The sequence below is a fragment of the Engraulis encrasicolus genome, chromosome 5 (genome assembly GCF_034702125.1).
Source record: "Engraulis encrasicolus isolate BLACKSEA-1 chromosome 5, IST_EnEncr_1.0, whole genome shotgun sequence".
Taxonomy (NCBI): domain Eukaryota; kingdom Metazoa; phylum Chordata; class Actinopteri; order Clupeiformes; family Engraulidae; genus Engraulis; species Engraulis encrasicolus.
Genome location: NC_085861.1, coordinates 55,450,512 through 55,470,511, shown reverse-complemented (window position 1 = coordinate 55,470,511; position 20,000 = coordinate 55,450,512). Strand labels below are relative to the sequence as shown.

Sequence of the window (20,000 nt, the reverse complement as noted above, 5' to 3'; positions counted from 1 at the left end):
AATCCATCCATGTAGAGAATGGCTCACTTAGCTGCACCCGAAGCCATTTGAACACCTCCCATTTACCCATTCATTCTCACCCCAATTGCTGAGACAATCATGCAGGCCGCTAATTTACACCACAGAAGTTCACTGATTGCATGTTAGGTGAGAGAGAGAGAGAGAGAGAGAGAGAGAGAGAGAGAGAGAGAGAGAGAGAGAAGCCATTGACCTGTGAGTGCCACTGCTCTACCCATATTCGCACTGACACTGCAGTGTGCAAACTCAACAGAGCCACTTAAGGGCATGGCACACTATTGCCTGTGGCACATGTCAAATGAAGGGCAAATGTGTCGATAATGAAATGGCTCTGTACGATAATGGCTTTTTCCAAGCTCACTGAAATGCTTTCAGCATAATCAATTTAGATTTAGGAGCACGTCAACTTTATCTACGCAAAACCAATACAAAATAAGTTGGGTGGTCAGTTTAATGTGTTCATTACATTACACTGCAAATTATTGTGTCATAAAAATTAATGGCATTGGGCCTATTTATGAGTAGGCATACGTTTGTAAACTGACACACCAAAAGCTCCAGTGAAACCCCTCCACGCTCGCTCAAATTTGAAAAGGGTTTCAATTCACAATGTCCAGACAAGTGCACGTTAACGCACAGCTTCGCTTTCTCGCTCACCCATACACACATGATCACTTCTCTTTCTCAATCTCTTTAGCTTTGCATGTTGGCAATTTCCTTGAAAACATTTTGGAATCCCCAAGCGTCCTTGTGGGACGATGTTGTGGGGAGAAATAGATATGTTCTTAATGCAGACAATTCTTCCAGTCAATTGTCCCAGTTCCTTTCCCGTTTCCTTGCAATTTGGTTTCTACTTCCGCTGTATTTAATAACCCTGTGGCTTTCCTCTCACACAATTGCAGTGCACTTTACCACACGAGGTAATGTCCATTCATGTAGGCTAACCAATTTTAATAAAATGTAGGGCCTTCCAGCAATGTCAGATCAGCAGAATTTGGTCCAATAGCAGGTAGCTTAAAGTACATTAAGCACATCTCGCTACAACTGCAGTCCCTGGTCACCTTTTCATGTAATGTTGGTATTTCTTGACATATTTCATTCGTACGTATTTCATTCGTTCGTTTTGACTTCTGTCGGTGGGAGGGTGAGAGTGAGAGGGTGTGGTTCGCCAGTAACTCTAGTCCCTATGGCTGTGTTGGTTCCAAAGCAATAATTCGTGGAAGCAAGGAGTGGAACTCACACACATGTACAGTAGCCGATGCAATAATATATTTATTGCTTTACATATACTGTATACAAGTAATAAAAGTGCTACCCACCAGTGCAAAATATTTTCGGTCAGGTCTGGTGACTTGAGTTATTGGTGTGACACCCTCTCTTGTGTTCACTGCCACACTATTGTCTAACTGGGTTGGCCCATTTAGTTTAGTTTAGGAGGTCAGGGGACTTTTGCTGGGTTTTTGTTGTTGTTTTGTAACATGTGCCTTCATAGAGACTTTTAGAGCTTCACCACAACTTAATTTGCCTATCATTATGTCTTGGAATTGGAATGATACGATATAACATATAAGATTCAATGATATTCATTAGATTCATCAATTACAAATTATTTTTTAATTTTTTTTTTTTAAAGTCTTATTTTTCTTTTATTCTTTATTGTCACAGGAAAGTGTGAGAGTAGACAGGAAATTATTGGGGGAGAGAGAGATGGGCCAGGGACGGAAAATGACCCCGGCCTGACTCAAACCGGGGTCCCTGTGGGCTACTAGCCTCAGTCTCATTGCAGGGCCAGCCCCGGGCTGGCCCGGACAAAAGGGGGCTGACGGTGATCTCATCAAAAGGGGGCTAGGTGCTAAAGATGGCCGCCGGGCCAGGTTGTGGGGCTTAAGGCCGCTTTCCCTGGCCCGTCGAATTCGATGGGCCAGCAAGCACCGCCGAGGCTCGGAGGCGGGGTCAACCTCTAAAAGTACCATTGGCAGGGGGGGTATGTCGTTGTGCGCGCTTGTGCATACGTTTGAGATTACTGTTTGCGTCACAGCTTATTTAAAAAAGGCTTCATGTGCTGGACAAAGTGGACATGAAATAAATAACCTGTATTCCCATCATCCTACTGGGAGGTTATGCCTGCTGTAGCTATTTGGGAAGACATTTGTCTACCCAGCAGACAACTATCAAAACCACATGTTCGGATAGAAAGGACAGAGACGTGTCTTCGATACATTCGTTCCTTTATTTGTAGGCACAAAGGTCATAACGGTGGCTAAGCACGCCAACATAGGCAACATCAAACACACATAAGGTCAGAAAAACACCTGTCGCTAACGAAGAGGACGTTCATTTTGTGTTGCCCATCAATCTGCTGTTTCCATAGCAGCTAAGCTTTAGGCTACTGCTGTTCAGCGAACCACTGTTCCAATGCACGTCTTACGACAGCTCCAGCGTCGGCATTTTCCCCTTCCTCTGCCACGCGGAGAGGTTGAGCAAGTTGTGACGGAACGTCCCACTCTTTTTTTTTTTGCTCGCAAAGATTGTGCAGTGTACAGCAAGCCAGCACCATGTCCTCAACAACTGTGACACTGCATTCATTTTTTTTGCCCAGACACCTCCATCTTCCTTTTAACCGCCCAAAGGCATGCTCAACAACACAGCGGGCACGGCTTGTCCTCTTGTTGTACAGTCCGGGGTTTGGTTAGCGACGTTATGCTACTCAGTTCGCCGGGTCAGTTACCTACTTAATTCCAAACCTAGCCTGCTAGCATTCAGCTATGTTTACGAGCATAGCCTAGACTACTGGCAAACACTACACACATAATACTATCTATATGCTGATGCGGGGCGAAAGTGGGCTGTGCCCGACTGACGTTTCACAAACAAGGCGTGTACCTGAATGTGCCTGGGGTCGGCTATGAGTCCGATCAGGCAAAAAATGGCCCGGGGCCGGCAGCTCCGAGCCGGCCACTCTCCTGAGCCCCGGGCGGCCCCGGGCCGCTGAAGAAGCGCGGTAATGAGATCAAGGCTAGTGTAAGCCCAAATGAGGGGGGCTTAGCGCGCTGCGCCACAGCGCCCCCCTTCACTTACACATTTTGTAATTACAAATTCTGTAATCAATTAGATTCTTTTATTTTTTTTGCCTAACAGCACTAAAAATAATTTAACATATCCAAATAATAACATTACTGAAGCAATCTGGGCTAAGTTCAATCTCTTATTATAACTTCCATACATATCACCAAAAGCTTAAAGGTGCACTGTGTAGGATGATGTCCAGAGTAGGTATTGCAACTATGCTGCTCATTGGAACTGTGTTGTCTATTTCCAAATTTGATATTTTCATAAATATTTACTAAATAATAAACAAATATTTTCTAGTATGACCAAAGTACAGTAAGTTTTTCAGCTGAAAACCATCCACCTTTTCATATTTGAAAAGTATACTTACTTGTTAACACTTTACTTAAAGCCAACATTATAAGCGCATTTATAACAAATTATAATGCACATTATAATTACTTACAACGTATTATGACTACACTCATAATGCTTCATGATGACAGTTATGAATAACTATGAATCTAGCTTACACTGTATTCCCCAACATGTTCCACGAACTCTAAACTTTTGTGGAAACTTATTCCCGTTAAAGTTTTAGTTTTGTGACCAAATGTTTTATGTAAATACTACATACATGCATGCATATGCAGGACACAAAATCTTTCAGAAGATGATCAAAAACTTTGAAATGACTGAAAAGATTGAAAACTTTAATTCCATAATTAGATTTTTAGTTTTTAGCAGCCCAAGTCAAGTACAGTATGTACCCCAAACTCTAAAATGCACAGAAACAATGGTTTACACAAAAGATTTGAGTTGAAAACTAAAACGTTTGTGTAAGTCTTACATAAAATCAGACATGTTATGTGAAAACAAATGTTATGAGAAAAAATTAAATCTTGAATGTTTTAGTAGCTGCTACTCAAAGATCTAACATGCTCCATTGACATAAATATTTCGAGAATGGTGCAAAAATCAATGCAATTAGTACTAAGCAGACAGTTAATTTTTTTAAGTAAACAAGCACAGCATTGTTTAGCTATATTGGCTCTAAGTTTTTGATTCCAAAATTAAAAGTTTCATGTTTTCCCATTTTAGAGCCCAAAAAAAATCTTGGTTGGTTTATTGATTGGTTGGTTTATACTAATGCACTAGGCTACCACCCCTCTGTTTAAACCAAATATAACATTAGCTTTAATTCCACAAACATGAACAATGCTTTATATCAAGTTTTTTTTTTTTTTTTGTTCCATGTGGTTGACAAACAAAAACAGTAGACAATAACACAACAATCATACAATACACAACAATCTAAATCTAAATCTAAAATTTAGACCACACAGTCAACAGTCAATATATTACAAAAGAATCAACCTCAACACATTAGGCAATTTAGTCATTTATTTGTTGTCCATTTCTGAATCTTTTATTAGGAGTTGGTGGCTGAAGGAGATCCATATAGCCTAACTTACAATAACATTTCTCCCAAAATAGTGTCAGACTTCACAACACAGTCAGTTGTTTATCCTTTGGAGTGTTGAGTAGAGCTGATGGATCATAGAGTTCTGGTGGTCCCATATCGGCTGCCTGTGGAGCATAAATAGGCCTAATAAGTTTAAGGCTTTCATGAGGACTTGTTGGATTAGGCCCCTACAGCATGATTGCTACACTGGTTTATACAGAAGTTCAATGTGCAATATGTCATCATGAAAATGCAACGCATCACTTGCAAATACACTGCAGATGTATGATACAAGAAAAAGATTTGTATGAAAGGCTACACAGTGCTAGCCTAACTAGCAGTAGCTAACATTCTAAGCTAAGTTGCTAACAAAACATACACCCAGTGTAGCATCAAGAGCACCTAATGTCACACACAGCAACATAGTAAACTACTACACATACACACCAATACACTTTTATGGGTCTTTTCTTACCTTGAAGTGAGGTTGATAGACACATTTTTCCATGCCAAGTTGTCAGTTGTGGTTTGATGGTCACATGGTGTTGAGTAAATCTATCCCCCATTGACAGATTCACCATTTTTAGAGAAGTTTGTATTTTATGTTACATTTTAATAAAATAGGGTTTCTATGGTTCTGACATGGATGGGTTCTTCTTTACACAAAGCAGAAGCTGGTAAACAATTAAAAAAACAACTAAAACAACCAAAAAAGTGAGTGAGCCAGCCTTAGGATTCGAACTCTCAACCTCAAGATAAGGACATGCCAATATGGCTATATGCAGAGGACTATCCCCTACACCACTCAACTGCAGATTTTGTATTGGTAGAAAGTTAGCCCTGTTTGTTAGAAAGTATTGGACTTACTCATAATTAACAGTCAAATGTGTTTCACACATACTTTCCACTTCAAATTCGACCAACTGACATCATACCAAAACAATGATGTTTGAATGTGATTTTTTTTTTTTTTTTAACTAACATCCTGTGCTGGGAATCGAACTTGAAACCATCATGTTTTGAGGCCAACTGCTTAACTGTTAGTCCATGACTGCCCAAGCCCAACACACTGACATCCATAGTCTCATATCTCAGATACTGTATAGTTCCAATTGACATGATTTAAAGAATTTGTAACTTTCACAGTTTCGAGAGAAATAAACAATAAATATCTACTTGAGTGTTTTTTTATTGGTAATACAGGATTCAAACCTGCAATCCTCTGATCTTGTGGCCATTCCCCTATCCAGACCACAGCAACTCAAACATTGTCTTGCTTTACCGAAGCCTTTTTCTTTTGTAATTTCGCTCAAAACTAAATGTGAAAAATATTGCTAATTAAAGCTGGAGTCATGGGTCTGGTGGCCATCTGAACATTTTCATACCATGTTCTAGGAAGTAGGTAAGGTTATCTCCATGTTGGGGATTGAACTTGGAGCCTTTGAGGTTGAAGACCAGTTGTTTAACCACTACTCCATGGTCGCCTCAGCTGTTGTCAAGACATCTAACCACTCATATGCCAGATAGAGTTCCAATTTACAAACTCAAAGACATTGTGTTAGAATGTCAGTTAGACTTAAAAACACAATGCCAACCAGAGTTAATTTATTGGTACCTGAAAACCTATTGAGAACACCTAAAATGTGTATGTCATCTGGACATTTTTACAATATTGAGTACTACAGCGTAAACTTTTCTAGTTCATTGTACTGTTGGGGAATACAGTGTATAATGCTTTATAAATCCAAGGGTGTCATGAGTGCTCATGACTGGCTATAAACTACAGGCTGCCTGATGGGGCTTATAGTACATTATGAGTACCTATACCCCTCTATCTACAGACCTGGATGATAAACTGTCATAAGGGCTCATACGATGCTATAATGTTTCATGTGAGATCATAAGTCGTCAATGTGTGCTCTAAGTAAAGTGAAGTTCATATGGATGCATCTATAATGCACTGTATAATGCACATCTATAATGCATCATAATGTACTGTAAGCCCCATCAGGCAGCCTGTAGTTTATATCCAGTCATGAGAACTTATAACACCCTTGGATTTATAAAGTATTATAAGCTAGATTCATGGTTATTCATTACTGTTAACATAAAGCATCATGAAACAACATCGTTGTCGTCGTAATGCATTGTAAGTAATTATAATGTGCATTATAATTTGTTATAAATGAGCTCATAATGCGCTATAGATATGGGCTTCAGAAAAAGTGTTACCGTATAATTTTCCTAGTCATAACTGGATGCTTAGAATTTGATGGTGGCCAGCATTCATGAAAAATGTAACATTTGTGAATGGGCAGCATGAATTCTGTAAAGAAACTGCTAATAATATTACAGTGCAGCACCTTTAAAGGCTCACCTTCCATGCGGAAAGTCCTTTAAGAGAAATACATCTCTGATGGCCAGCACTAGTGCCACCATTATTTCAAAAAACCTATCCAATTTCTCCAGTCGCAATGACTACAATTCCTCCATCTAACCTCACCTCTGCTATAACTGTTCCCTTTGATTTCATGCTATTGCGATAGCACGATCCGCAATTTCATTGGTGCAGTGACATTGACACAGGATCACAGCCTCTCTGCTGGATATAATGCTTACTGACACACACTGCACTGCATCACACACACACACTGCACTGCATCTCACACACACACACACACACACACACACACACACACACACACACACACACACACACACACACACACACACACACACACACACACACACACACACACACACACACACACACACACACACACACACACACAGCACTGCACCACACACACACAAGGAGAAAAAGGGGGCAAATGGATCCCATTTACAGTGCGCTCCCTACTGTGACGTCCTTTATGTCGCTGGATTGAAAAGGGTGAGTGTGTGTGTGTGTGTGTGTGTGTGTGTGTGTGTGTGTGTGTGTGTGTGTGTGTGTGTGTGTGTGTGTGTGTGTGTGTGTGTGTGTGTGTGTGTGTGTGTGTGTGTGTGTGTGTGTAATGTACAATTGGATGTACAAGGTACAATAGGATGTGGCGGAGTAGACGCCTGTGCAAAAGGTACAATAAGTGCTACACAGTGTGTATACAGACACCCCCTCCTCTCCCACACACACAGAAAGGAAAACACACATACTTGTTGAGTGCTGACATGATGCGTGAAATTCATTGTGAATACATGAAGGTGCAATCAACCATATCTCGGATGTAGAAAACAGACCGTTTTGTCTTACGCACACACACACACACAAACACTCTCACACATAAACACGCACATAAGCACACACTCACCTTCTCCCAGCGCGAGGGGATGCGCGCGTCGTACATGCAGTCGAGCGCGTCGCGTAGGCTCTGGCTCATGATGATGGTGCCGTCGATGGCCAGCTTGAGGTCGGTGAGTGTGTGGCGCACCAGGCCCAGCACCCGCTGCATGCGCTCCACCTCCTGACGCAGGAAGATGTTCATGGGCTGCAGGGGACCCATCTTCATCAGACGCTCCCGCACCTGTGGAGGACAAGCACATATACTGTAAACAGACAGACAGACAGACAGACAGACAGACAAACAGACAGACAGAAGGAAAGAAAGAAAGAAAGAAAGAAAGAAAGAAAGAAAGAAAGAAAGAAAGAAAGAAAGAAAGAAAGAAAGAAAGAAGGAAAGAAAGAAAGAAAGAAAGAAGGAAAGAAAGAAATAAGTAAAGAAAGAAGGCAAAAAAGCAAAAAAGCAAGAAAGAAAGAGAGAAAGAAAGAAAGAAAGACAAAGAAAGAAAGAAAGAAAGAAAGAATTGAAAATATTCATGCCCTGCAAAGGACCCATCTTCATCAGACGCCCACTTTTACGTGGTCTTGGTCTTGAGACCGCTCTTATCTCTGCCTCCAGTTCATTTGGTCTCGGTCTTGAGTACTACAACATTAGAACGCGTACACATGCACATATGAACACATGAATATAAGCATACTGTAGGCAGACAGACGCAGGCAAACAGCATACATGTTCATGGGCCGCAGCAGACAATCATGCACCTGCGTAGAGGACGAGTGGACACACGCAGACCTCACGATATGACATGGGTTTTATAAAAACGATTTTCAAAGAAACCCAAGGTCGCTTCACAAATGGAGGATGAGGCTAAAAAGGAAAAAGGGGGTGGGGGGGGGGTGGATCTCTGGTAAGAGACCAAAGTCCTCATGAATGGGTAGGATTTGAAATGCTTTGTGAAAGACATAGTGTAGGAGCTTGGTGTGCGTATGTGCAAAAGTGGATTGTTCCCAAGGCTGGGAGCAGCAGCGCAGAAAGCTCAGTCGCAAAAGGATGGTAGCCTGGCGTGGGAGGTGACAAGTACAGAAGGACCTGAGGGACCTTGACTGGGAGTAGAGCAGGGGAAGTTCAGAGAGGTTAGGCTACTGGAGAACAAAGACATGGAGTGGGTTTATGTAAGGATCGGGAATCTGCACAGTATGTACAGTACAAGTAAGGCAAGACTTCACCTGGAGCCAGGAAAGCTGCTTGAGTGTGGAGGTAATGTGCTGCCACCACTTTGTGCGTGTTATGAACATACAGTACTGTAGTCTGTCCAGAACTTAAATATACACACCATTAATGCAAACAGGAAAGCCTCAGGCTACAACAAGCCCGATGCACTAACCACAAACACATGACTGCTCTTTTTATCGCGTTCTTGATGATATGGGATCCGAAGCGCTTATAGATATTGTGAGATAGGAGTTATTTTAGTACATTGAGAATTCTATTTTTGATGTGACGTGATGCAATGCAGTGCAGGTATTGTTCAACACTGCTATTTTGATGACACGGTATGCGATCTGATGTCGTTGTACACCAGGGCAAACTCAGGCCGGGGGCCACACGCAGCCCGCTGAGCCATTTAATCTGGTCCACAGAGGTTTTACAAGAAAGGACAAGTTTTTGATCCAAAATGATGCTCTTATCCGATATTCTTAAAATGGTTGCCCAATACAGGTGTCTTTGGGCTTTAAGATTAACCAATGAAATTGTCAAAAAGTTAGTGTGTCTATGTAGCCTACATTATTTGTTATTTCTGACAAAGGTTACCTGCAACATTTGGCCTTTTAGCCAGCATTGTAAACCCAATGTGGCCCTTGAGCCAAAATAATTTCCTACCTCTGTTGTACACCGATGTTGTGCGATGGTGTGCAGTGCATCGGTGTGTTCGGATAATACGACATTCAGATCATTCAGATAATCTTATGTAATATCTTATGTATAATCTTATCGGATATAGTGTGACGGTGTGTTGCTGAGCTCTTTATATTGATGCTTTGTGTTGTCTGCACAGGCGCTGCGTAGTGTGATATAGTGTGGCGCTGTGCTGCTGACTGCTGTGTTTGGCAGTGCAGAGTAGACCCCCCCTGCTGTGCTCTCTACATCAACACCTGGGATGCTTAGGCTTTTTTTGGTTGCTATGGTGACGGCCCTGTCTGGCAGCCATTTAGCTCTCTCACTTTTAGAAACTTTCTGGCTATTTAGGTTGTTTTTTTTCTTTTCCATGTACCTACAGCTGTTGTTTTTTGTGTTTACACCATCTAGAGCGGCTTTTGATTTACTTAGCCGCTCGTTTTGTAGACATTTTTATTACTTTTTCGCAATTGTATTTTTTCTCTGAGCATTGAAAAATGCTGTGCAGGGAGACGCTCTAGGCTTTTTGTGACCATTTGGCTGCCAGGAAGCTCAGGCACCACAGGTAGCAAAGTTGATGTAAATGCTAGGCTGAGACGAGAACCGTCTATGGGAGACAATTAAGACAGCGTGACCTCAAGTTGAAAAGTGTCGGCACACAAGATGTCTCCCTTGCATCCGCGAGATTTTATAACGCCTTTCAGATAAGTAAAACTATCAGTCTTCCAGCTAAGAAGAGGTCTAGTATCTAATGTGGGGCTATTGTTACTACTTGGTAGACTCCAGAGCCGGTGGGTAAATGTGGGAATGAATGTGTATTTGAAAGCACTGTGAGTCAGCTGTATAGCTGTGCTATTGTGCTATATAAATACATTTTGATTGATTAATTGATCATCACCACTTCTCAATGCAGCTCTAGAGTGGCTCAACGCCTACAACATGTTAATCGTCCACTCTTTTTCATCTCTCTGGCGCTCTCTCCAGTGTTCGAATTACGGGGGGTACCGGGGGGGTTTGACCCTCCCGATTGGGATTTGATACCCCCCAAATGGGACTAAATTACACTTTTGGGGGGTACTGGAAACATTGAAGTATTGTTAAAAATCAGATGTTAAAAATGTCTTGTTACTTGTAATTTTGAACGTGTACTATGAATAACAAAATAACATGAGTTTTTGGAACACCCCTTCAATGGACTGTACCACCAGCGGACGTTTCACGTCCTCGCAGTTTGAGAGTCAAAACATTCGGCAGCACCCACTGATAGGCAGGGTTGGTTCTGGTGCGCGGTGAATGTTACAGCTGCGAGCGGGGGGAGTCAAGGTGAAGGATCCCCGTGATTTGTGAGAAATGTACATGAAACTAATATGATTTCAACTTTAAAGAACTGAACTTACTAACACTCAAGACAGGTGACCGCCAATTCCCTTTCCCCCACGAGAGAAAAAAAAACGATAGCCCACATCAGAACTCCATCAAAGTCAACATACACAAGGGGTCTCAGTGAAAGAGGTGGACTGCTCTAATAATCTACACGTAGCGTACTTGATGACAGAAAATAAAGGACGAGGCTCACCATGTTTGGAATATTATAATTTTACTAAGTAAGAAGGCGCAAATGGATAGTGAGACTCCACAAACCAAGAAGGATAGCTGTGTCAAGCAAGCTGTCTAGCGAGGCAAATGGATAGCAAGCAAGCTGTCTAGCGAGGCAAATGGATAGCAGCAGAAAGGTAGGAAAATTGGATTTTTACATTTTGTCCGCCGTGACAAATATAGGAGTAAATATTATTTTGACTTTGTTAGAGGCCATGTCATGTAGCATCTAGCAGTATTTTCCATGACTATGCTAGCATCTGATAGCACTTTTCAATCTCAAGAAAAGCACACACATTACAAGCTAGCTCTATGTGGAATTTGGGAGTTGTAATTCTGATAATTTACAGCTTGATTCTGTATGTCAGGGTTCACTTTCCTGTTGACACGAAGTTCTTGGTTGTGTTTCCGTGGTCACTCACTACATAATGTTAGTTGCTAGTTTGCTTTTGGAAAGCCGCATATAGCTGTTTGTTTGAGGTTGGCTCGGGTTTTTTTTTGTTCAGCATTGAGTGAGTTGGTTGTGCGTCTGTGCTTGTTGTTGCCAACTGTAAATTGGAGACGTTTTTGTTGCAGCAACGCGTGTGTATGACAGAAACTTTGGCTACTAGGTGGTTGAATCGGAGCATCAGTTTTCTCCGGTGTCGTGCTCGCTCTGGATTGTTGAACCTGACGTTGTTGCCGAATGAGTTCACTGCGCGCAGGCCAGCACATAGGCAGTGTTACCAGTGACAGATGATTTCCACTCCAAACATGCTCAAACTCCGCTTGGTGGCATTACATCTAAACCAAGCCAGTCTAAACTATTTTCTACTTAGGCCTATTTCTATGGCCACAAATCTGAAAACCCTGTCCAATATCCACTTTTACTCGCAGATGTTCATCCAAAACAGTTCAATCATGGAAACACCTAGGCTACTGAGACGGGTGCTTTGATGTGATCTTCCCGCAAACGTGGTCACTTGATTCATATGAGCTCTAGCAGGCAGTTTGCAAATAGCATATTGTTGTTGTTGTTTTGCACATCACGTCACATTAAAGCTCTGTTGTTGTATTACATTTTGTACAGTATATTACCACTCCCAGGAAAAAGATATCTCGCCCTTTTTTTTGGGGGGGGGGGGGGACGTCATCATTTGGTCCGCAAAAAGTCCGACCCCCCCGAACCCCGGTGGATAATTCGAACACTGGCTCTCTCTCTCTCTCTCTCTCTCTCTCTCTCTCTCTCTCTCTCTCTCTCTCTCTCTCTCTCTCTTTCTCTCTCTCTCTCTCTCTCTCACATACACACACACACACACACACATACACACACACACACACACACACATTCTCTCTCTCCCTTTTTTCCGAAGCTCTCTTAAACTTCTTTATCTTCCTCTGTTCCTGTCTATTCCTCTCTCTCCCATCTTCTCATTCTCTCTCTCTCTCTCTCTCTCTCTCTCTCACACACACACACACACACACACACACACACACACACACATACACACACACATACACACACACACACACACACACACACACACACACACACACACACACACATATTCTCTCTCTCCCTTTTTCCGAAGCTCTCTTAAACTTCTTTATCTTCCTCTGTTCCTCTCTATTCCTCTCTCTTCCATCTTCTCATTCTCTCTCTCTCTCTCACACACACGCACACACAGAGGAAAATAATCACCTGCGGCATTAACGATGGAGAAAGGGGATAATGACAGCAAAGAAGACATCTGTCAGAGCTGAGGTGCCATTAGCTTTTTATTCCCTGGCTGGATAACACTCCACTCCACCACCGTCACCATCAGCATCAGCATCATCATCAACATCAGCATCTAAAAATAGCATCCCACCCGCCCCAAAATCAAAACCTGGTAAACAAATCAAACTCCCATTATGGTGGTGTGTTAACCCCCTCCCCCTGCTCACCTCCCTCTTGCACTCATCATCAGCAAGGGAGAAGAGAAAGAAAGGCACAGATGAAGTAAATGATGAAATGATAGAAAGTGTGTGTGTGTGTGTGTGTGTGTGTGTGTGTGTGTGTGTGTGTGTGTGTGTGTGTGTGTGTGTGTGTGTGTGTGTGTGTGTGTGTGTGTGTGTGTGTGTGTGTGTGTGTGTATGTGTGTGTGCGTGTGTGTGTGCGTGTGCTTCTGTGTGCCTCTTTTTGTGTGTGTGTTTGCGTGCGTGTGTGCGTTTGCGCGCCTGCATGCCTGTGTGCTTGTGTCTAAAATTCAGTTTTTCTGTGAGCAAAAAAATGAAGCAAAAAAGAGAGAATGTACAAAATAAATAAATAAATAAATTAGTAGAGATGAGTCAGACCACATGAAGGGGAAAAAATATGGCTGAAATCCAAACATCGAGCCAACAATCCGAGACAAGAAATAAAAGACGAGACCAGAGAGAGATGAGAAGAAGAGGAAGGGTGAAATGAAGCAGAAAGAGAGAGATCTCAGACACAGCTGTCAGATCTAAACAGTAGCTACAGCGGTATGGGAGGAAGAGGAAGAAATTATGGAAACAATAAAGGGAAGACAGTAGAATGTTACAGACTCCTCAGCAGGGGTGTGCAAAAAATCGTCATGACAATGTATCGCAATACGTATATTCACGATATACTGCATCGATTCATGACAATGTATCACAATACTTATTTTCACTATAGACTGCATGATCCATGACACTACAAAATCGATAATTTAAAGGTGCACTGTGTAATATTTGTAACTGTTTCTTTCCAGAATTCATGCTGCATATTCGCTACCTTTTTCATGAATACTTACCACTACCATCAAGTTGTATGTATTCATGATGAATGGGAAAATGGCACTTTCCATTAATGCAAAGGAAGGTCGTCTCCATGTCTGGCAATTTCCAAAATATACATTTTTAGCTGCAAAACTCGCTATAGTACTTTGGTCATACTCGTATATAGTTTATTGTTTAGTAAATATTAATGAAAAGATCAAATCTGGGAATAGGCAGCACATTTTAAATGGGCGTGTAGTTGCAATACCTACTCTGGCCACCATCCTACACAGTGCACCTTTAATAATAATAATAATAATAATGATATTAATAATAATAAAGTAAAAAAACACTATGTGGAATGTGACACTAGTTCGTTTTTCAGTAAAGAGTTAATCATATTTCAGTTAAATTGACTGCTACACAGCAACTAGCAAGTGCCCGTTAGCTGTATTTTTTAAACATTTACTGAGTAAATATCGCAATGAATCTCAACAATGCATTTATCGTGACACAGATCGAATCGTGAACCCCTTGCCAATACCCACCCCTACTCAAAAGTAGCTTCGCATCTATGGGCGGATACAGAGGACTGAAAGAAGAGGAGAGCAATTGTTGGGAAAAAAGAAGACCGTATGAAGTCGTATAGTCTTCAAAGTGCTCGTTAGGTTACAGGGAAGTGAAAAAGGCTGTTAGAAAGCAATTCATAGGGGAAAAAAACCCAAAAAGGCAGGAGAAAAAATTATACTAAAAGGAAAGAGTGGATAGAGTAAAAGATGGACGTATTGTAGGCAATTACTGGGGAAAAGTAATAAAAAAGGCATAAAGAAAGGCAAACATTCAGCTGAGGTTGAAAATTGTGCCCATCCCATGCAGTACAAAGGCTGACTGAAGGTATGAAGTGATGAGTCCGAACACTTAAAATCCTTTTTTTCTCAGATTTTTGAGTCTTAGACATTTAAAATCTTTTTTCTTTGTTTTTTTTTAAATTCCATGACATGATTACATTTCGACTAATGTCCTGCCATGGAATGAAAGAAAAGAAGATTTTAAAAGTCTACGACTCATCCCTTCAAAACAACAAAGACATTGAGAAAGCAAAAAAGTAGAACTATTATTCACAAGAGCGATTGAGGATATTTTAATAGAAGTACTTTTTTCCAGAAAGTCAAAGTCTATCTAGTGTTTCCGCAAACATGTCTGCTGGCTATCCACAGTGTGAGGATAAAAATAGTGTGACAAGATGCTGAAACGCCAACACCATGATCACACTCCAGCTCACACCGCCAGACGACATCACGCACACACACACACACACACACACACACACACACACACACACACACACACACACACACACACACACACACACACACACACACACACACACACACACACACACACAGTTTTCACAGCTCTGCTCCTGACGTCATAGACACACCGCCAGTTAAAGTTAGAATGTGTGTGTGTGTGTGTGTGTGTGTGTGTGTGTGTGTGTGTGTGTGTGTGTGTGTGTGTTTGTACAGCAGTGTGACTCATCGACCCAGGTAGAATGGGGGTGAGCATCTGATTTTAGCTCATCTATTTAAGTGCACGTGAGTGTCTGTGTGCGTTTGTGTGTGTGTGCATGTGTGTGTGTGCGTGTGTGTGCGTGCGTGTGTGTTTAAGTGTATGAGTCAGACAGATATTCTCTAGAGCCAATCTATCACCTCAACGAGAACAGTATGTGTGTGTGTGTGTGTGTGTGTGTGTGTGTGTGTGTGTGTGTGTGTGTGTGTGTGTGTGTGTGTGTGTGTGTGTGTGTGTGTGTGTGTGTGTGTGTGTGTGTGCGTGCGTGTGTGCATGCTTGTCTCAGAAAATACAGTCAAGTGGGAGCTTGAACAGAATCTCCTGAGTATTCCGGTGGTCTGTATCTGTATTAGTCTGTGTGTGAATGCGTGTGTGTGTGTGTGTGTGTGTGTGTGTGTGTGTGTGTGTGTGTGTGTGTGTGTGTGTGTGTGTGTGTGTGTGTGTGTGTGTGTGAATTTGTGTGTGTGTGTGTGTGTGTGAGAGAGAGAGAGAGAGAGAGAGAGAGAGAGAGAGAGAGAGAGAGAGAGAGAGAGGGAGTGCTTGCGTGTATGCATGTGTGTGTGTGCGTGACATGTAGTTGTACGTGTGTGTGAGTGTGTATATGTGGGTGTGCTTGCATATTTGTGTGTAGGTGTCCTTGTGTGTAGTTACTGTATGTGTGTGTGTGGGGGGGGAGGTATAAATGTGTGTGTATCTGTCTCTGTGCATGTGTGTGTGTGTGTGTGTGTGTGTGTGTGCGTGCGTGCACGTGTTGCATGCGTGCGTGTTCACTTCTGTGTCCGCGTTCTGCCCCTCACCTCAAAGGGCACGTAGTCGGGCGGCAATTTAGCCAGCATGTCCTCCGCCAGTCTGGCCACCACGGCCTCCCGCGTCTCCCCGCTCCCGCTGGAGGCGTCCTTGGGTTGGATGCTCAGGATGGTGTCCAGCACGTCCTTGGCCAGCTTGCTCTGGTAGGTGATGTCCGCGTTGGGGTGCAGCCCAAACACCTCCGGGGTGTCGTAGGTGGGTAGGCCCTGGGGGACGGGGAGTCAGTGGGAGGGAGGGAGGGAGGGAGGGAGAGTCAGACCGACAATGGGGACCAAGAAAAGAGGCGGATGATACATCGTAATGGCAGGAGTTCAGGCACTAAAGTTTATAAATAGAACACAGGTCCTTGCGCACAAAGAAAGAGACAGAGAAAGATGAGCAATCTAATAAAAAGCAAGAATGAAACATTCCGGCTCGTCTTGGGGCACAAAAGGCCTACTTGTTTCTTGACAGGAACTAAAATGAGCGTAAATATAAATCTGACGTATAATCTCAATGGAGCGCAGGTGCTATTTTTTTATGATATATTAAGCTTGGTGTGCTATTGCAAGTATTATCTTATCCAGGTATGTAGACTCCTACCTGTATGTAAGTAATGTTTCATCCATCTTAAGGGCTTCCGCACACCGGCTCCGACAAAGTGCTGAGCACTGCTCAGCTAAAATTCAATTCCATTGTTTTCAATAGAGCCACGCACACTGGCGCCGATGTCCGCGGACATTCACCGATGTCGGATAGCAATTAGAGACAAGTTCTATTTTGTCGGCGCCGCCCATTGACTATCAATGCAATGTTCGTGTGAAATTGGGTTTGGGGGTTCCGAATTCTGTCGGAAGCAAAAGTGCGCCGCAGTGCTGTCGGAGCCAGTGTGCGGCTGGCCTTAGGCTCCTACCTGTATGTGAGTAATGTCTTATCCAGCTATTTGGGCTCCTACCTCTATGTACAGTAACTCAGGCTTTGTAGGGGCACTGAGGCTCTCTCCCTCTCACCTGGATGTAGTGAAGGTAGTGCTCGACGCTGGAGCACCTGGGGATGCTGTAGTCCTTGTAGAAGTGGAACTCGGGGCTGAACATCTGCTCGCTGAACCACACCTTGGCGAAGGTGTTGAGCAGACGCTTGTCGTAGTCGTCCGTCACCCGCCCCCCATACTGGATCTCGCCGATCATGTAGCGCACCGTGCTCCAGGACACACCCTATAGAGGCGGAGGATGATTACTCATCATTCACGTACAGGTACATGTACACCGCACACACCCACACACAAACACACACACACACACACACACACACACACACACACACACACACACACACACACACACACACACACACACACACACACACACACACACACACACACACACACACACACACATTCACACACACATTCACACACACACACACACACACACACACACACACATTCACACACGCACATACACCACACGCACACACCCAACCCTGTGCGTACATGTGCACATGCACACACAAGCACGCACCCGCCCAACCATTAAGCCAAGTAGGTATTCCAAAAAGGTGGTTCAGTACCAGCTTAGGTTAACATGGACGCAGTAGTAAAATAAAACAATGGAAGAGAATGGAGTTCTCTTTTTCTCAACCCAATGATGCTTGCAGGTTGTCTATTAGCAGGTTCTGCAGGTTAATTTAGGCAGATGTATCATGTTCTTGGAAAACTCCCCAGGTGTGCTGACCCATGCCCATAGTGCACTAGCACACAATGCAGGCCGTTGTGAGATTGTGGCCCTGTCAGTGGCCCTCAATTTACCTCTTAGGGCCATGTCACCCAGGTGCATGAATCCACTGTTTAATCCCACTGTACAAATAAAACAAATGAAACAAAAACTTCCGCCTATGTGTGCTGAATGACATCTGTTTGTGACACTGCCCTGCCTTTACCTTATCCAGGTCCATGTTGTCCAGGTGTGTGAACCTACCTCTTTACCCATAATGCACCAATGACCCTAAGGACACACCACCTAACCCCATTGTGCAGTAGGGCACCACGTATGCCCACATTGAGGGCAGCTAACAGCTTTGCCTGGGCTGAGGAAAAATTCATCTAAAAGGGGCTACCCACCCAAAGACTCTAAGTTTGCGCAAAAAATGGAGGACCAGCGTCACCGGCGTCTCCATTTTTTGCTCAGACTTTGGAGTTTGTATATAATGTTAATCTTCTATAGAGCCACAGTAGAGTCTGTTCTCCGTTATGGGATTACCAGCTGGTTTGGCAATCTCAGAGTTAAACACAGGGAAGAAATCTCAAGACTTATTAAAACGGCAGGTAGGACTATGGGGGTAATGCCCCTCCTTAACCCGCAAGAGCTCTTTGAGCAGGCCACTATCAGTCAGGCGAATGCCATTGTAACGGATGGTGATCATGCACTAAACGGGGAATACATTTATTTGAACTCTGGGAGGAGGCTCAGAATCCCTTGGTGTATATTGTTTTAAAAATTCCTTTATACCTCATTCAATCAAGCTACTGAATACACAGGGAACAAAAGAGATTGAGTGGGACAAAATGGACCTCTGTAGCTAGTGTTGGTACTGTTGGTGGGGATGGAATCTAGGGTAATAGCTGGGAGGGGGACATGAATGTATCCTTGTTTTTACTATTTTTCATGTAAATTATGGAATGGATGTAACCTAGTTATTTATTATAGGGTGAAGGTGTGGTTGGTTGTAGGACTGTGTGTGTGTGTACTGAGCTGAGTGTGTGTGTGTGTGTGTGTGTGTGTGTGTGTGTGTGTGTGTGGGGGGGGGGTGGTATGTATGGACTGGATGGGTCAGGGGCAGGGTTAGGACATCCAGTGCTTCTGAACATGTGCTGTTTTACTCTTGCTTGTTTTTCGGTGTTGGTGTCATGTGTCCTATGTGTTTTATGGTGCTGCAACCTCCCTGTCTCCAAGACAAATTTCTCCTTCACGGAGACTAATAAAGAAAACCTAACCTAACCTAAAGTAATGGACTCAATTCTGCCCTCTCCCCCTGTGCCTGGGACAAGCTACCTGTTTGTCCCCCATCCCCTCGGTGCGGCCCCTCAGCGTACCTTCTTGAGGTCCATGTCGTCCAGGTGGTTCTGTACGAACTGGATGGTGGCGTTAAAGTCGGCCTGGTTGAACTCGTAGGGGATATTCCAGCCCAGCGGGCCGTACTTGCGGCGCTCCTGCACGGTGGAGTGGAGGAAGGCCACCCCGTACAGGAGGGGGCGCCACTGGGACATGTTGCTCACATCCAGCAGGTCCTGGCTGATGCCTGGCAGAAGAAATACATACATGGTACAGTACATGGATGAAACTCACCAGCATAGCATCGGTATGACTGAAGTATTGTGAGTTGATGCATGTGGAATGGATGGTTTGCAATAACGCACCGTTGTAAAATAACTGTACATGTACTGTACAGTCTACTGAGAAAAAAGAAAGGACGAAGAATCACACTTTACAGTAAAAGGACCTTTGAAGCTACAGATACATTTAGGCTGAGGTGCCTTGAGACACTGTGGTGTCTGGTTGATGAACTTCAAACACACAAACACAGACACAGACACACAGACACAGACA

The 20,000-nt window shown here is 43.3% G+C and overlaps 1 protein-coding gene across 1 annotated transcript in view; it reads right to left on the bottom strand.

Moving 5' to 3' along the window:
• Positions 1-20,000, bottom strand: part of dnah5 (dynein, axonemal, heavy chain 5) — a 200,309-nt gene that overhangs the window by 8,653 nt on the left and 171,656 nt on the right. The window contains 4 exon segments of the mRNA XM_063199962.1: positions 7,837-8,049; positions 16,407-16,622; positions 17,406-17,609; positions 19,487-19,692. Of these exon segments, the coding sequence (XP_063056032.1) occupies positions 7,837-8,049; positions 16,407-16,622; positions 17,406-17,609; positions 19,487-19,692 (839 nt within the window).